Source organism: Oryx dammah, unplaced genomic scaffold, assembly GCF_014754425.2.
Source record: "Oryx dammah isolate SB20612 unplaced genomic scaffold, SCBI_Odam_1.1 HiC_scaffold_21, whole genome shotgun sequence".
Lineage (NCBI taxonomy): Eukaryota > Metazoa > Chordata > Mammalia > Artiodactyla > Bovidae > Oryx > Oryx dammah.
This window is the reverse complement of record NW_024070205.1, coordinates 74,838,418-74,857,383: the sequence shown is the minus strand read 5'-3', so window position 1 is coordinate 74,857,383 and position 18,966 is coordinate 74,838,418. Positions and strand designations below refer to the sequence as shown.

The following is an 18,966-nucleotide window of genomic DNA, read 5'->3' as shown; positions in this document are numbered from 1 at the left end:
TCAGCTCTCTTCAGATCTGAGAGCTGGCTCAGGCCAGCCTCTCAGCTGGGGGAGGAGGTCAAGTCAGTTGAGAGCTTAAAAGCCAATGGAGGAAAAGGTCAGGTCCCAGCCCCCTCCATCTGAAGAGAGGTTTTGTCTTTTCAAGCAAGAGAATGGTCTGTGGGCTTGGGAATGTGCCCGCTCGTCGCTGGGGAAGGAGGAGACTGGTTCTATCCAGATGTCTCTCCTCAAACGAGAGGCTGAAGGACACGTGGTGGCAAGGTGACAGGAGCTGCCTGCACGTGGTCCTGCCTCGCAGCCTGCCAGCCTTCTGTTCCTCATCTGTCATGCTGGGGACGGTGGGTGACCTCAGGCCCACGCCATCGCCGTGGCCCCACCAGGAGACAGTGGCTCAGCCATCCCCTCACTCAGGGTGAAGCTTATTGACAGCAGTCCGTGGAGGAAAGACACACTTTTCTCCCACAGAGATCTGGTGACGACCTGGAGTGAAATGATGGCTTCTTGAAAATGCCAAGTTCCACAGGATTCCATGCCCTCTGGGGCCCTCTAGCAGCACCCATGGACTTGCTCCTGGCCTCACACTTTCTCTCATTGAGTCAGAGCTCTCATGCGCGGCCCAGATTTATAAACACACGCTGGCTTCCAGCAGCGGCACGTTAGCCTCCTGACCCACTTCTCTCCAGCTCTCACTCTGGTGCCCAGTGGGGAACGAAGGTGGGGCCAGAGAGGTGGCCACTTGGACCTCCGGCAGGAAACCCTCCCTGGGCCAAAGCTTGTGCGCCTGGAGCCAGCGCTGCCTGAAGCCCTCTTCTCTGCTCCGACTCCGGCTTCCTGGGAGCCACCAGCCCTTTATAGACCTGCCTCTGCCAAGCACCAGGCTGGAGGTGGGCTCCAAAGAGAGAGAGACTTTTTCAAACAGGTTCTATCCTCCTTCTTTTCTTGTGCTATTTGGTCCTAGCAGAGGTCTACACACTTTGGCTTTGGATTTTGTTTTCACCTAGAAATTATGAGCTTTGCAGCTTGACTATAAGTTGTTTTATTAACAGTAACGGGCCTCTGACAAAAGATCTGTGTCCTCTCCCTGACCTGGTGTTGCTTTCTTTTGGCAGGCATCCCAGCTCTGTGCCCAGCAGCCCGTCCAGAGTGAACTGGTACAGAGATGCCAACAACTGCAGTCTCGCTTATCCACCCTGAAGATCGAGAATGAAGAGGTGAGTTTCCTGCTCAGGAGATTCACAGCCACCCTCTGAGTTTCCCTGTCAAACCTCTTGCTGTTCCCCATGCGGGAGCAGGTGGAAGGAGCATGCAGGGAATGTCCGGGCTGCCGCAAACATTTCCTAGCCAAATGTAGGCTCGGATTTTCCCCTTCTGCTACATCCTGCCCTTGAACTCCAGGAAGTGGCTCTTGCATTGCCAAAGGTTGAGCTCTATTTTGAGCCTTCTGCAAAATGCTTTTTTCCCTGCTTTTACACATTTAATCAAAATGGCACTTGGCAGCTGTGTGAACAATATTGTGTCTCTGAAACCACCCCCTCCTGCCTGGCTTTTTCCAGCATTTTCAAACAAACAGAGGCCTTTGACTTTGACACTTCAGACATCTCCGTCCTCTTAGAAAAGGGCGACTTTTTTCTCCTGGGCCCAGCGTATTTGCTTTCAACAACTAGTTCAAAAGGCCAGTGCAATCAATTATCAGCTCCTTATTCTTTTGAGCTCTTGTGACTTCTTACCTGGAATCTCAGTTAAGTCTTACTTTCCCCGGTAAGATCAGGAAAGCCTGGGGATGGGTCACTTGGTTTGCAGATGGGGAGACAAGCACTTCATTTGTTGAAGGTCAGGAAACAGAACCCGGAGCACTGTGGGATTAGGCCCATCACGCATTTTTAACCCGTTCTTTATATGATGGGGTTGGTTTGAATTTGTTTCATTCTCCCTTAGCATGTCCAGTATAGCCAAGAGCTAATCTTAAATTTAAAAACTAAACATTAAATAGCCAGGCCAAGCAGGCAGTGTGAGGGAGGTAGTGGGTTTTAGGTCCTTACTGAAGAGAAGAGGGTCCCTGTGATGTTTATAACCCGCTTGGCACTGTTCAGTGGGAAGCGGCGCTGCAAGCCCGCTGACAGCCCCTCCCTCCGGCCTCAGCTCACTTCCCCAAGCTTCTCCATCACCTACGCCTTTGCAGCCCGCCCCTCATGCATTATGCTGGCCCTTATCGTGACAGGTGAAGAAGACAATGGAGGCCACTCTGCAGACCATCCAGGACATTGTGACTGTCGAGGACTTCGACGTGTCTGATTGCTTCCAGTACAGCAACTCTATGGAGTCCGTCAAGTCCACAGTCTCAGAGACCTTCATGAGCAAGCCCAGCATCGCCAAGAGGAGAGCCAACCAGCAGGAGACAGAGCAGTTCTACTTCACGGTGAGGGGCTCGGTGGCCACCAAGACCAGCTTCAGGCTCTGCAGCACACACACGCCATCCGGCTCCCAGGGTGCTTGGCAGGCATCTTCAGGGCAGTGTTTGAATATCTTCACAGGGATCTGGGCATGTTCAGAGACCATCCGTACACTTCAGGTCACAGATATTTACAAGTTGTGTGTCTACCAAGAATATTTTCTTCTTGAAGACGTTTTTAACCAGCCAGTAGACTTTGTTCACAACTTTCCTTCTCATCCTTAGGGGTCATCCGAGAGGGCTGCATCTCCTGGTTCTTGAGAACCACACTGAGACATTTTGGCCACGATACCTTACGGTTAAAATCTGTTATCTCTTCTAGTTGATGTGATAACTTGATAATTTATGGCAATACAAAATTATTCTTTATAATAATGGCTAAAACTCAAAGGAACAGGTAATATACAGCATTGTTGGTTTGCAGAGAATTCTGAAACATTATATTTTGTTATTCGTGCATCTCCCAGTCCTCTTTAGACAGATGGACCTTTTTTTTTAAGTAGTGTTAACAGTCCTTTGGAAGGTTGCTGGTTGGTCTTTGGTGCTACTTTTTAATAATTGAGTTATTTCGAGCTTGCCAAGTAGGATTTATTGCCTGAGCTAAAATTTATTTCCTAATCTTCTGACAACTAAGAAAGAAGAAATTAAGTTTGCAGATGTGAGAGGAAATATAGCCAGTGAATATGCATACTGATTCTGAATGAGCAGAATTAACTTGTTTCTTAGTCAAGAAGCATAGTCTGCAAGTAGCAAATTGAATTTCTCCTACAACTGGAACCATTTGTTTAATTCTTCTTTGAACACTGCCCTTTCTCCATTAGGAACACTATTGATTTGCTATCTCTTTTAAAGAAGAAATCTGTTTTTCCAAGTAGTTAAACTAAGAATTCTTCAAAAAAAAATTTAAGTCCTAGAGAAGACTATTGAAAGGGTGTGATTTAACAGTATTGTTTTTTTAAAATAACTTTTTTTTCTTGTTATACAAAATAAAACATGCTTAGAAGTAAGAAAGAAGAAACTAAAAATCATCCATAATCCCAAATATCTACAGATAATAGAGTTAGAATATATTCTCTTTCAGGCTTTTTTCTATGCATGCACATGGATGTGAACAGATATTTATCATTTTATTATAAAAATGGCATACTGCTGTGCATATTGTTTTATAATCTGCTGTTTTCACTTAAACGATTAATTTAAGTGAAAGCCATTTAATTATAACATGCTTTAAATATATTTATGAGTAAAATGCTAAAATCAATACAAAGAAAGAATAGAATGATATTTTGGCTCATTCATTTTTGTAAAATATATAGCATATTGCCTATTTTGTAGTAAGTACTCAAAAATGCTGAAGGGATTTATTATCCCTATCATCACTATAATTTATTCATTGAAAATTATTAAATTATTCACTGATCGTTTATTTATTAAGGATCTACTCTGACACTGTGCTATATAAGCTGCGAATGCTAAGAATATCAAATGAAGAGAATGGTGGAATTAGGCCTATGAAGGGAGAACTTCTTTTTTACTGCATATATTTCTAAAGAATTATAATAGGTTAATTTTGATCATTTAAAAAATAAATGTAAAAATATTAAGTGCATACATGCACACGTGTATGAATGGCAACCATGATGAATGGAGTTGGGGAAACCTTACACACAAAGTGACTTTGTGCTGATAAGGCAGAGAATCAAGAAGAGAAAAGAATTCTTTGAGACCAGAGCAGCATGTGCAAAAGCATAAAGGCATGAAAAATCTGGGACAGACTTGGGAGAAACTTCTTGTCTGTAGTGAGGGCTGTGTACCTCCCCAAGCTTCTTTATCTCTGGAGGTTGTTAAATATTCGAGAGGCTTTAAATAATAGGATTCTCTGACTGTTCTGTCTGGACTGCTTAGATATAACACTACTTAAATGACCCAATCTTGTTCCATTGCAGAAGATTTCCATTTTTTGATTAAATGAGAATTTTGAACATAAAAATCTGTATTTAAGACTTCAGAAATTACTTCTGAGCTTTAAGGGATGCTACATTTGTATTTAGAATTGACCTTTAGTAAGAGCAGGAATGACCATATTCAAACTGGCGATCTCCCAAATCCTGCCCACCCTTTCACCTCTGTCTGAATGCATTGATGTCCACTAATTCATTTCCTGTCTTTTGTGACCATAATGCTACTTATCAAAATTGTGTGTAAATTTCCTTGGCTAACAGAAAGCTTTTTTGTCCAGGCTTGTCTAGTAACAGATTTGTAAAAGAGCTCACCATTTTTGTGATTGGTGTTTGGAATGCATCAGATAATTCAGTTCATGTTAAAAGGACTTTGGGGTGGTGTATGAATGTTTGCCAGGATGTCTGCCTGTGCTTGCCAAACCCACAAAGCCAAGACAACTGCAGGTGGTGTGCTTCCCTTAGTCTTTGCCTTTACAAACATTTACCCTTCTGTTTCCTGTGCCTCCCTGTGCCCTTCAAAGACATCGGAGTATCTCCTCCTGGAGGTTCCCTTCTTTTGGAAAGTTGGAAAGAGGTCTCTTGTCACGGCTTTGACTCCTGGTAGTGTGCCTAGTGACCCAGAGGGCTGCTAGGAAAACTTTCTGAGCACTCTTGGCTGTCATCAGATGACAGCAATTGGAAACTTGAAGCATGATCTATAAAGGTCGGTCATTTGCAAGAGTACCGGGAAAATAATCATGAAAATTTAAAGCTTGAAGTGTTTTTTTAAAATCATCTAGCCAAATCTTCTCATTTGAAAGATTTTTTTTTTTCCAAGAATTAACAAACAACAAAAATTCAAAAAGGATGGGTAGCTTGTCCAAGGTCTTCGGCAAGAGCTGAAACCAGAACTCTGGTGTACTGGTCTCCTGGTGTCAAGACACAAGCTTTTTCTCTTTGCCCTGGTGAGGAAGCTGAGGTCAGGGGAAGGCTCGGGAACCACCCAGTTTTCTGCTCTTTTGCTCTAAGTGAGAAGACAGAGGTTTTCTGATCTCCTTGGCTTTGCATCACTTATCTTCAGTAACACGCAATCCTGCAGTGTCTACCTTTTTTCCCATTGCCTATTTTATTGTAACTATTAAAGATTTTTTAAAAAGATGCAAAGATTTCAAAAAAGCCAGGAAGTCAAGCCTCTACCTGTTCCTAACCCACACTTCCTGCCAGTGACTGACACCAGTTTCTTCTATGTCCTTCCAAAGGTGTTCTCTGTGGACACAACCACTGATGTACCCTTTAATATAATATTATTACATTAGAAATATGAGGAAATAAAATAAATAGCAATACAAATGGAAGTGTATCATCAATACTGTTCTTCACTTTGCTGTTTTTACTTAATTTATTTGGAATATTATCTTCAATTTATTCCAAAAAGATCTAACTCTTTTTTAAATGGCTGAGCAGAATTTCATTTGTACAGACAGATGTTACATCGTTCATTTAACCAGTTGCCTTCTCATAGGCTGTTGCTGTTGTTGTTGAGTCACTAAGTTGTGTCTGACTATTTGCGACCCCATGACTGCAGCATGCCAAGCTCCGTGTCCTTCACTATCTCCCAGAGTTTGCTCAGATTCATGTCCCTTGAGTCAGTGATGCTGTCTAACCATCTCATCCTCTGCTGCCCCCTTCTCCTTTTGCCTTCAGTCTTTCCCAGGATCAAGGTCTTTTCCAAAGAATCAGCTATTTGCATCAGGTGGCCAAAGTGTTGGAGCTTCAGCTTCAACTTCAGTCCTTTCAATGAATATTCAGAGTTCATTTCCTTTAGGATTGACAGGTTTGATCTCCTTGCAGTCCCAGGGACTTTCAAAGAGTCTTCTCCAGCACCACAGTTCAAAAGCATCAATTCTTCAGTGCTCAGCCTTCTTTATGGTCCAACTCTCACATCCATACATGACTACTGGAAAAGCTGTAGCTTTGACTATATGGACCTTTGTCTACAAAGTGATGTCTCAGCTTTTTAAAACGCTGTCTAGGTTTGTCATAGCTTTTCTTCCAAAAAGCAAATGTCTTTTAATTTCATGGCCGCAGTCACCATCCGCAATGACTTTGGAGCCCCCAAAATAAAATCTGTCACTGCTTCTACTTTTTCCCCTTCTATTTGCCATGAAGTGATGGGACCAGATACTATGATGTTAGTTTTTTGCATGTTGAGTTTTAAGCCAGCCTTTTCACTCCCCTCTTTGACTATCATCAAGAGGCTCTTTTGTTCCTCTTCACTTTCTGCCATTAGAGTGATACCGCCTGCATATCTGAGATTGTTGATATTTCTCTCAGCAAGCTTGATTCCAATTTGTGATTCATCCAGACTGGCATTTCGCATGATATACTCTGCATATAAATTAAATATGCAGGGTGACAGTATACAGCCTTGTCACATTCCTTTCCCAATTTTGAACCAGTCTGTTGTTCCATGTTGGGTTCTAACTGTTGCTTCTTGACCCAGATCAGATTTGACAGGTTAGGTGGTCTGGTATTCCCATCTCTTTAAGAATTTTTCAGTTTGTTGTGATCCACACAGTCAAAGGCTTTAGCCTAGTCAGTGAAGCAGGAATAGATGTTTTTCTGGAATTCCCTTGCTTCCTCTATGATCCAATGGATGTTGGCAATTTGAATTCTGGTTCCTCTGCCTTTTCTAAATCCAGCTTATACATTTGGAAGTTCTCAGTTCACAAACTGCTGAAGTCTAGCTTGAAGGATTTTGAGCATAACCTTACTAACATGTGAATGAGTGCAATTTTCAGTAGTTTGAATATTCTTTGTCATTGCCCTTCTTTAGGATTGGAATTAAAACTGACCTTTTCCAGTCCTTTGGCCACTGCTGAGTTTTCCAAATTTGCTGACATATTAAGTGCATCACTTTAACAGCATCATCTTTTAAGATTTAATCTAGCTCAGCTGGAACTCCATCACCTCCACTAGCTTTGTTCGTTGTAATATTTCCTAAGGCCCACTTGACTTCACACTCCAGGATGTCTGTCTCTAGGTGAGTGATCATGCCATCATAGTTATTCAGGTCATTAAGACCTTTTTCATATAGCTCTTCTGTGTATTCTTGCCACCTCTTCTTAATCTCTTCTTCTTCTGTAAGGTCCTTACTGTTTCTGTCCTTTTTCATGCCCATCCTTGCATGAAATGTTCCCTCCATATCTCTGATTTTATGAAGAGATCTCTAGTCTGCACACTAACCAGCTAAGTACTGTCAAACCCTACAGGTATTTCCTTGTGTGAGGATTGGAGTATGGGATTCTTGAATGGGGGATGAAATGGGGATGAATTGTTTATCAAATAAATAAAGCTAGGCTGCCTGAATTTGAGGGGACAGATTTGGGTAAGGTAAGAAGTTGTAGAGGAACCTGTTCCTTGGCCATTGAACAGACAGTGCTCTAAGACTGCTAGACTTGATGTGGTCCAAGATCTTTTTTCTCTTGGTATTCTCCAAGAATAAGCAGATAGGTGATAAATGTGTACTAAGTGGGTATAACTGAATGAATGCCCCTGCCATGTCAGTTCAAGTGGGGAGATATGCTTCTGTTGAAAGGCTTGCTCTATTATGTATTCTGTCTGACAGCTGTCTCCTGCTTTAAAAATTGACGGGTAGGAGGGGAAATGTCAGTGTGCTTGGCTGGTGGGGAAGAAGGCCCAGTAAGGCCATCTGTGTGTATCTGTGCACTGCCTGGGGCTGACTAGGCACAGCTCACTCCTCCCAGCCACCCCTTTCTCATCATGATGGAGACTTGTGACCTTGGGTTCACTGATTAAATTTAATGCATAGGCAAGGTCCATGAGTTGTATAGCACCATGGTAAGAATGTATTTAAAGGGAGGAGGCATTTTAAAATTAAATTTGAAAACCATTCTTGTGCCTCCTTTTTTTCTTTTTAAAGGATGGAAACCTGCTTTGAGTTTGTTTTGTTTTTGTTTTTGGTGGCACCACGTGGCTTGAGGATCTCACCTCCCCGACCAGAGATTGAACCCCAGGCCCTTGGCAGTGGAAGTCCTAACCACTGGACCACCAGGGAATTGCCAAGCTTTCTTAAGTATTAGCATAGAGCAAAGAAATTTAGAGAAGGGCTGTTTTTCAGTTAGTGGACCAAATGATTCTGTATAAGGAACACTTTTGAGTATCTGCTGGTTGGCGTCAATCACAGTCATGTTTATTATCTTTATTTCATCTTGAACACCCTTGTGAAAAAAGATATTATCCCCATTTTTCAGTTGGGGAAACTTAAGTTCTGGGAGTTAAGTGACTTGCCCAAGGTCAGAAGAGTTACAAGTGGTAGGACTCAAATATACCAACTTAGCCTTCTTCATCTTACTACAATTAAAATGTCTGTAAGGGAGGGTGGGCTCAGAAAGAAAAATTATCATACTAATCCTTTCAATGAATAAAACTCATCACTGTTAATACTAAATTGAGGATTATTAAGAAAGAAATTAATGAGATCATAAAAACTGAATTGAAGGTTCACAATGGCAAAAACCAAAATCATCCAATAAACTCTTGCTTCCCTTTCTCCTTTTGGAACAAATTCTCAGTTTTGGTAATACTGAGTGTTAAGTGATGGGAGTGGGGCGAGTGGGAGCAGCTCATGGGGTGTGGCAGTCAGGCTGTGTTTTAGGAATTTGACTTCATTTTGGTGATCTGGAATTGACCATGATCCTTTTCTTTCTTCTCCACTGAGGAAAAGTCCAGGTGATCACTCTACCTTTAGATGTTTGGGGAGAGGAGCAGGGTAGAGGAAGTAGAATGAAAGAAAATTAATTACCTAATATTGGGACATGGTTTAGATAAGGAGAGTGACTCTCATTGCCCAAGGAAGGATTTTGAAATTACCCGTGAACAGTTCTTTTGGCCCCTGGTCTCCAGAAATCATTGAAAAGCCACCTTCCTCCCTTATCTTCAGCTGTCTTGGCTTCCTTCGCTGTGTGTCAGGACAGCAGCACCTGAATCCTGCTAAGCAAGCTCCTCCAGGAAAGCCCAGTTACCCTCCCAGCGGACCTCTTGTAGAGATGAGCGCTTTATGGGCGGGACAGGAAAGTGTAAATGATATGCCTGCAAATGGGATGCTTTTACCTCCGCACACCCAGCTTACCCAGATGGAAAACTTCCTACCACTGTTTCCACTATTAGGGATGCAGGTCATACCTTGACACAGCTTTTGATCCTTCAGGATTTAGTGGAACCCGAAAAGGTAATTCATCATACCTCTTTATCAGATTGTTATTTATTTTAATGGTTCACTGAGTGACAGCCAAAGTTAAGCAGCGAACTGTGAACATGAATGAAAAAAATGATTTCTGAAATCGCGAGTATACACACGAGTGACAGGAAGGAGTTTTCATCTCCTTTCAGAGTTTGCACTGTTTTCTGGGCACTCTGGTCTCATTTTAACGGTTACCATGGGCGAATTTTCCCTCATTAGGAAACCTTTAGCGTCTCCTTGGAATGAACTTTCAAAGAGGGGCCTCTGGCGGTTCAGATGTTCACAGTGGATGTTTCCTGAAGGTGTTTCACCTCTCAGCCCTGAAGTACTGTTCCAGGCCTCACAGTTGGCATTGGTTGGGGATTAGGGTGTCATGCCGGGAAGACTGACAGCAGGTGAGCCGGCAGCTGGAGCAGATGGGATGAGGAAGGTGACAACAGAGCCCGTGTTTAAGCAGATGTTCTCCTGCAGAAGCACAAAGGAGCAGAGGGAGCGGGTCGTGAGGAAAGCAGCAGAAATGACGTGGCGTAGGGCTTGTTTTTTGTTTGTCTTCTGTTTAATTCAGAGAGTAGGGGCATACTTGGAGGCATGGCTTGTCACTGCTGAGGAGGGTTCTAACCAGAGGAGAGTGAGACTGTTCATTTATTTACTAATTTTAAAGGATTTATTGAGTGTCTGCTATCCGCTGGGCACAGTACTAAGTATCAGGGACAAAAATAATAATGAATGCCATGGTCTCCGACCATAGAGAGGAGACCATCTGGAGGGAAAGAGACAGGAGCAACAAAGCCTCCGTGACAGGGCTGGGTGAGAAGTGCTGTCAGAGATTTGCCGGTGTCTACACAGGAGCAGCTGGGTGAACGTGGGAGGGTGAAGATGAGCGTCCCAGAGAAAGCTGCATTTTTCCTTGTTTTTATAAGGGAGAGAGAGAAATATGCACTCAGTTAAAAGTTCACACTGCACAGAAAGGTAAAGAGATTAAAAGTAACTCACAGTTTTTGCACCTTTTCTTTGTACTTTCACTCCAAAGGCTTGACCTATACTTTTTGGTTAGTACATTAAAAAAAAAAAGGCAGAACAATTATCATTTTAAGTGTTATTATCCACTTACCTCTTCAACTACTTTATGGATCACCAGTGATTCACAGATCACACTCGGGGAGACACTGCTGTTTTGCCTCTGAGTTTAGGTGGGCAGATGACCCCGACCCAGCAGCTGAACCATTGCAGCAGAAGGCATCCAAGGCAAACTGAGATGCCCGTGAACAGCAGTGGGCGGGTGGGGAAGACACCAAGTTGAGAGTCCAGAGGCCTGGGGTCCGGGCTTGGCACCACCACTTACGGGCTTGCAGCAGTCAGCAGCACCCCTGTCTGTCCTCATCTGCAGTAAGGAGACAATGATGTCGCCCCTGTGGGCTGTATGCAGTTATCCTGGGAGTCAAACGCGTGCTGAAGTACTCCGAAAACTGGTTGTATTCTGCTTCTCTCCTTCTTCTGCTCTGCACTGTAGCAGATCAAGCACTTTATCATAATGATTAAAAAGCACACATTGGGGACTTCCCCGGCAGTCCAGTGGTTAGGACTCTGAACTTCCACTAGAGTGGGTGCAGGTTCGATCCCTGGTCCAGGAACGAAGGTCCGACATGCCACGCAGCGTGGCCAAAAAAAAAAATTAACAAATAAAAGCACACATTGTATTGCCAAACTCTGTATATGGAGACTAGCTCCACCACTCACTAACTGTTTGGCTTAAAGCCACTTACTGAATCTCCCCAAATCTCAGCGTCCTCATCCGTAAAATGGGGATAATGGTTATCATGGTCCATAGGGTTGTTTTGAAGATTGGCTGAATTGTCCAGGGAAATACAGCCTCTCACTGAGCAGACAAGGGGTTGAGAGAAGTTAATCACAAAGCACAGTGCAGCAGTCATATTTCGACTGTTAGAGCAGATGGGGTCACATTTCCACAAACCTCATCTGTGTTTGGAACCCCCAGTGTGTGCTATGCAAGTGGGGTGTGGCAGCCCCTCCCTCCGTGTGCTCAGAAAGCCCAAGCTTTCTGCAGAGACTCCGTGCAGAATAGAGGAGCAGGCCGATTAAAATACAGCTCAGATAGAGATGCTCTGAGTGCCGGGCTGGGCTGAGCCTCGACACTGCTGCTGGTGTGAAGGAATGCCCCTGGGAGGGGCTTGCAGGGGAGGGTGTCGGGAGAGGGGACAAGCTGACCAGCCGCAGGTGTTTGTCCTCTCCCCAGGAAGGCGGGGCTCAGTGAGTCCCTCCACCTGCAGCTCTTGGGCGGAGCTGAAAAAGATGGATGTGGGGCTTGGACTCAAGGAGACAGTTTCTTTCAGTGACCGACGTGGAGCTCCTAGGAAGACATAAAGCAGGACACTAATCCACCAGGAAAATCAGCAGCTGCTCAGATGCGCAGGGCCTTTAAAAAAAATGAAAAAGGAACCCAGTGGAAATTGGGTCAGAAACCAAAAGCCCTCTTAGAAAGGGAATTGTACAGCTGAGCATCTGTGATTTTTTTTTTCTCCCCTTCTGGAGTCTGAATGTTCTCTGTCCTCCTCTTCGCTTACAGAAAATGAAGGAGTACCTGGAGGGCAGGAACCTCATCACCAAGCTACAAGCCAAGCACGACCTTCTCCAGAAAACCCTAGGAGAGAGTGAGTGTGGGCTCTGCGGGAGACTTGGCAGCAAGGGGCAGGCCGGGTCCTGGCCCTAGTGCTGAGCACGTGGCTCCCTCCTCAGCAAAGTGGCCCCAATCTGGTTATGTGAACGCATTGCTTTTCCTCGCTTGTTCAGTGTGGAAGCACACGCCCCACATGACTGCCTGAGTAATGGGGAAAGGCCCGTGCTTAATGAAGCACCAGTGTGCATCAGCTACTCGTTTCGGTGGAGCGCGCCTGCGCTCCGCCCCCTCCTGCACCTCCTCTGCTGCTACCCGGGCCAAGGAGCTGATGGGTTCTTTCCTCTCCAGACCCTTTGGTCAAACTCTCAGCTCCTCTGTGGCAGGACGGAGGCTGGATCTAGAGGGTGGGGAGCTGTGAGGTGAGCTACACAGCTGCTCTGAGCAGAGGAGAGGCGTCCCAAGGGTGGGGTGCTGGGCAGACTGCAGCTGTCAGTAGCGTCAGGGTGGACAGTGCTTCTCTCTTGCTTTGAAGGGTCCTGGGGCTCAGAGGCAGCCCTCTCCTTGCTTTGGCCAGGCGGAGGCTCTGGTGCTGAGCAGACTGTCTGGTCTCATAAGATGATTTTAATCAGACCCTGAAAATAGCAAGGCAGAGGGCTGGACTGGCACTCTGGACTTTCTCCTCAGCTGTCAAACAGAAGGCAGAAGTTGAAAGAGAAGCTTCACTGGGGTGTTTGGCACCCTGCCCAGCTCTCCTGCCCAGCTCTCAGCATCCTCTGATTAATGGGATTCCCAGGTTGGGGATGCCTGTGAATGCTCTGCCCCCTCCTCCTTGCCCCACTGATCTCCTTGCTTAAAGATGGGGGCCAGGACAGGTAGTACCAGCAGTGACTGGCAAAAGTGCGTTCTCACAGAGGTCAGGTGTTCTCAAATCAATTCTTGAGGTCTCAGACCGAGTGCAGAATCTAGGCAAGTATACCGTGCTCATTGGCTCAAAGGCCCCAGGAATCAGAGCCCCACTTTCCATTCCAGAGCCTCCTAACCCACCCTTCTTACCCTGTTCTCCTGCCCTGAACGATTTCCCCTGGTGATTAATTCTTTTATATCTAGTGTCTTTGATCTTGTGATTTTTAATGCATTTTCTTTTATGTGATGAAAGCCTGTTAAGTAACTTGTGTTTTTTTCTCCCCGCAACCTCCCACCCCTCACCCTACATACACCCCCAAGGGACTCAGGCTGAACAGGTCTAAACTTTCCTTATAGAAAGTCTTTACTCTTGTGTTAGGTTGCTCAGGGGGAATCAGAATGCCCAGAACTATTTGAAACAAAGTATAACTGTGATTTCCTTTTGCCAAGATAGTCTAAGCATGACCCATATATGAGATGGGGAACAAGCCTGAGTGTGAGAGACTGTGTGTGTGTGTGTGTGTGTGTGTGTGTGTGTGTGTGTGTGTGTGAGAAAGAGAGGATGGGTTTGCAACACACATGCATATACCCAATGTGTTGCCAGAGGGGGTGAAGGCTGGCGACCGGTCATTAGTGCTGCGCAGTGCCTTCATCTAGAGATGACAAGTTCTGGCAATAAGGAAGAAAATAGCTCTTCCTGTGTGCAAGTCATCGTGTCCCTGCCTTCTGTATGCATTTGTCATCAAAACGCAAGAGCCCCTTGTTCTTGCCACAGAGGGATAATTGATGTGTATGAATATTCCAGAATGGAAATGGGACAGATGTTGGAAATAATGGCTCGGAATAATATTTTTGCAGATGAAAGCTGAGCCCTTAGTAAGAGAGACTGTTGGGGTGGGGGAGGGTGTTGTTCTGGATGAGCTGAACTGTAATCAACAATTAACAACCTTTAAAGGCAAGATAGAGCCCTGCCCTCCCCCCGCCCTTGCAGTTGCCTTTCCAGGAACATGGGAGCTGTTCTGTCCTCCAGCTCAGTTCTTGCTCACACTTTCCGTGGTGTATCTAATACAGTCTCATACAGACCAAGCTCGGTTACCTGTGGACCCAAAAAAAGCAACACAGATTACATAATGGCCCAAGTTATTAAAAGCATGAGAATACTTCAGATGAATGTTACGATCTTCAATCTCATGTTTTAAGGCTGGCTGTGATCCTTTCAATTTAGTACTAGGGCCCGCTGTTGGATTGAGAGCCCCAGTCTAATAGCAGTATCAGCATTTTCAATCTCATGCAGCCCAACCTGCTGGCACTGAGGGTTTAGTATGACTCTAAAACGAGAGCTTCCACATATGGAGCATATTCTCCCCAAATAACTAACTATTCCTTCCTTCTTCCCCTTCCACCCTCCACCACGTGTGTGTGTGTGTATGTGTGTATGTGTGTGTGTGTGTGTGTGTGTGTGTGTTCATATACTGAAAGGCAAGCAAGCTTGTCCCTCCCTCCCCACCATACACACACCAGTACACACAGAAGAAAAGCTAAGTTTCATCTCTGGGAAGGTTTCTAATAATGTGTTCTCTAAGGTATGACCTGCCCTACCATTTTTCCCTTGTGTCCACCCGTTTTCCCACTGAGAAGTAGACTCGGCAAGCCCAACGTTTCAGGACACCAGCAGCCCTGGGCTGGGAACAAGCAGCAAGAACAGCTCTTGGCCAGAAAGAGGCCCTGGGTGCTGTCTTCCTTTTCACCTGGAAGTCTAGTCACAGCGTGAGGCTAGAGGCTCCCTGGGGAGACGGGCAGACACTGTCATTCCTGGGAGCAGGTCTCCCCTTTCACCTCATTTGCTTCAACACGTGCTTTTTGCCTCTGTCTTTCCAACAGGTCAGCGGACAGACTGCAGTCTGGCCAGGTAGGTGTGGCTTGGGATAGCCCTGGGGGGGATGGAGAGAGCTAGCAGCGTTGGATGGCTCTGCAAAGGAGTGGCCTAGGGCTGGGGTGGCTTCCATCCCTTTCCCTTGCTGACCCCATCTGGCCCCAAATGGAAATGAGGTTTGCTGAGCAGAACTGAGTGAAGGGAATTACCATTTGCTGAAATAGTCGCAGTGACCTGAAAAGGTCAATGCTGGAGGACCCTGGAAACCTTACCTGAGTGTCTAGACTTCACCATGTGGGTTTTGGGAAGTCTCTGACCCAGGGAAGGAAGATCAGAAGATAGCCTTTGACCTGAGAATTTTTTTATACATGGAAAAGATGACAGCCTCTAATAGTGAGTGTCTCTGGATAATGAAATATTACCTTGCATTGCTCGCCAACAGCACTGGTACAAATCCTCGCCTGATGTACAAGTATGCAGCCCTCCCAGTCTTCCCCACCTTCCCCGCCCTCCCCCACCCCAGCCAAATATTTTCCCTCTCAGTCATGGAGCTGCTATGAGAAAACGCATGAGTTGGCGGATAGCAAGGTTTTCATTCAGCCAGTGGTTCTCAGATGCCTACAATTGTGCCGATTTAACGGGGGAAGAGCTTTCATGAGCTGGACTCCTTAGAGACCCTGGGTTAGCCCATTATATATAAACCACTTATATCTGCCAGCATATAAAATAATCATGAGGTTGTTTACAATTATAGGCTCATTATTCAAAAATGCCTTCATTTGCCTTTCATCATTTTGTCATTGTGGAATACAATAAAGATCCCATTAATATACTAGTCTTGTTGACTGGAGGGAATCAGGATAATGGGATTCTATCTTCTTGGTGGTAGAGTCTTAGTCTGAGTTCACCTGAAGTTCCATATTTCTGGAAGGCTCTATAGGAGTGAAAAAAGCTGAGCTGAATTTCCTCATGCTGGGTTATTTACTGTGTGACCTTGGGCTGTTCTCTTCCCCTCTCTGAACTCCAGTTCCTCATCTATAAGACAAGAGAGAGCATTCACCTAGATCCAGGAAGCTCTAGGATTCCAGAGAGTTCCTTAAGAGCAGCCTAGTGGAAGGGGCAGACGGTGCCCAGCAGCCCTGCTCTGGTCCCTACCTCCTGCCTTTGCTCAGAGAGATAGAGCTGCTCTCCTTGCTTGGGAGGTTGCTGTCTGAATCAGATTCCCTTGGAGAAAAGGCTTCCAAGGCTAAACACAGCCTGAAAAGCATTGACCTGTGGAATCACCAAGATTCCTTCCAGTCTGGACCCTCTACCCTCTAAATTCCAGGAATATCACTCCCTAACTTTTCCCTAAGGATTTTCAAAAGAAAGAAAACCATAGCTTCTTTTGGTGTTTATTAGTGTCTCCTTGCACACAGAGGTCTTCCTGTTGTCTAACCCACACGTATTTTACTGCAAATTGAGCCAGTTCCCTCCAAGTCTTCTTTTGAATGGTGGCAGACATTAAAAGCAGAGACCTCTAAGCTTTTGTGAAAAGCGCTTGATTGGGCTTTATCTGAAAGGTAACTTATCAAGTCTCTTAGCCACTTCTGGACTTGAGCTGATTAATGTGACTTATTTCATTAGCCACCTCACAGATTGTTTTTAATCCCGTTTTCTCTTTTTCCTCCCCATTGACCACAGGCGTAGCTCAACTGTGAGGAAACAGGTAAGGACCCTATAAGAGCCAGGTGTGTCTGGTAAAAATGGTGACATCCTAGATATTTGTGGAGCTCCACGGTGGATGGGGAAGACACTTTCCTGACTTCATGCTCGCGTTTGGACTGTACAGTTCAGTCATAATGCATGAGTGCTAAGTTGCCTCAGTCATGTCCAACTCTTCGCGACCATATGGACTGTAGCCCACCAGGCTCCTCTCTGCATTGAATTCTCCAGGCATGAGTACTGGAGTGGGTTGCTATTTCCTTCTTTGGGGGATCTTCCCGACCCAGGGATCAAACCCACGTCACTTATATCGCCTGCATTGGTAGGCCTGCTCTTTACCACTAGCGCCACCTGGGAAGCCCCTTAGTTATAGTCTGTTTAATGTTGCGGCAACTCCATTGACTTAGTAGGACAGGGATGGGTGTCTTTCTGACCCGGTTCTCTCCTCTCTGGCCATTTACTCTCTCTTACATACTAGAGATCTGGTTTGACTGTGCCAGATTGGGCCAGAACTGTCTTTGGAGTGGCGCCCCTTCTCTAGGAGACCACGAAAGAGGGAGGGGGTGGAGAGAGCTCAGAAATGTCTTTGTGTCTCCTCAAGGGAAAGCTGATCCAGGCTTTAAAAATCGTTTTGGGTAATTCGCAGTGGCCTTAGCCACAGGGAGATAATGGAATGTAGAGGGCACGTGGTCTCTGTGGCTGTGGCAGCCACCGCAGGATCTTCGGCCGATCTCACTGCTTCAGCTGGCTGGGCTGTCCAGCTGGGGAAGTTGATAACACAGCCACACTTGCCTTTGCTTTGTGGTCACGGTTTTTTTCCCTTCTTTATTTTGGATCTCCTTTTAATAAGAACACCATCAGATGCAATTACACATTTTTTAAATTATAAAAATGTCATTGCAATTCTCTTTCCTCTTGTTCCTCTATTTCTTTCTCCCCGCCCCTGCCCATCTTTCATAATTTCATTTAAAACTAGAGAGGAATGAAGTGCCTCCTAGAGACCATTTATTACATTTTAAATTAATAGGTGGATATCTTAAAGAAGGAGCAAGCCCCGCTCATCCCCCGCCACCACGCCTTTCTTCAAAAGTAAGAACAGGATTGAACTTGAAGTTTGTTCCTTTCATTTCCTGGACTGAAACTGAGCCTCCTATGAGGAAATGGAGCCTGGGGGGAGGAGTGCCAGCGGCTACAATTTGGTGGTGTGCGTCCCTGGTCGGACTGTAATCAGGGAGGGGTGGCACCCATCTGGTTTTCCACCTGCTATGCCTAGCACGTTTACCTAGTGCTAGACTCGTGTAAGAACTCGTGCTAGAACTCGGGTTCCAAGGTGCACCCAAAACCCCAATCAAATAAAGACCTTGTTTTTATTCACTTTTTTCCCAGCAGGGCAAATCTAATGGTGGGTCAGTGTTTTTCTAAAATACTCAGGAAAGTAAATAGTAAGTAACTTGGAAGAGGCATAATCTTATATAAGTAACAAGGAAATAATAGTTTGTTTGGTTGTTGATGGCAAATCAGCCAAAGAAGAAGAAGAACCCAGTAGCTTTTGTTTTTTGAGGGGCCCCAATGGGTTCCAGTCATTTTTGACTCCACCAAAACCTATGATCAGACCATCTGACTTTTCTTTAAAAAAAAAAAAAATCCTCAACTGCTTTTTTCTAAGCTTTCCCTCCTCCAGTCAAGCCCAGAATTTTCTCTTTCCTGTTACTTCCATATCTTCTTTCCTGGCCCATCTCTCTGTTTCCCGAATTGTAGGTGTTTCCCCGTGGTTTGGCCCTCTTTTGACTTCCTTCCATACTCTTTGCCTTGTCACTTGTGTTGCCTTAGATGAATCTGCCTCTCTCCCAAAGCGTCCACTTGTCCAGTATTGCTGCTGTTCAGAGTCTCTGTATCCAACTCCTAATAGGCAGGACACTGGTGCTTGGGAGTTGAGTTGGCCCCCTGCCCTCAGTGTCTGTCTCCTCAGCTTCCCAGCCACATCTTCAATTCCTTAGCATCTCTCCTTACTTCTCTCCTTCTCTTACGGGGGACCCTCCATTCCTCACGATCCCTGAATCCCCACATGTGAACGCCGATGCCTCTTTTTTCCTTATTACTGACATCCAATCAAGTGTTTTCTCCCGTGGTAAAAGTGGAAATCTAACAAGTGTGTCAAAGATCAGTACCTGGAGAAGTCCACGCGTGAGGAGTTATGCC

The 18,966-nt window shown here is 45.3% G+C and overlaps 1 protein-coding gene across 5 annotated transcripts in view; it reads left to right on the top strand.

Moving 5' to 3' along the window:
* The window catches only part of SRGAP2 (SLIT-ROBO Rho GTPase activating protein 2), a 255,522-nt gene that overhangs the window by 196,275 nt on the left and 40,281 nt on the right, over positions 1–18,966 (top strand). For all 5 annotated transcript variants that reach the window (XM_040262944.1, XM_040262943.1, XM_040262946.1 and 2 more), the window contains exons 9-13: positions 1,110–1,211; positions 2,219–2,416; positions 12,237–12,321; positions 15,072–15,099; positions 16,747–16,771. In XM_040262944.1, coding sequence (XP_040118878.1) covers positions 1,110–1,211; positions 2,219–2,416; positions 12,237–12,321; positions 15,072–15,099; positions 16,747–16,771 — 438 coding nt within the window. The remainder of the gene's footprint in view (positions 1–1,109; positions 1,212–2,218; positions 2,417–12,236; positions 12,322–15,071; positions 15,100–16,746; positions 16,772–18,966) is intronic.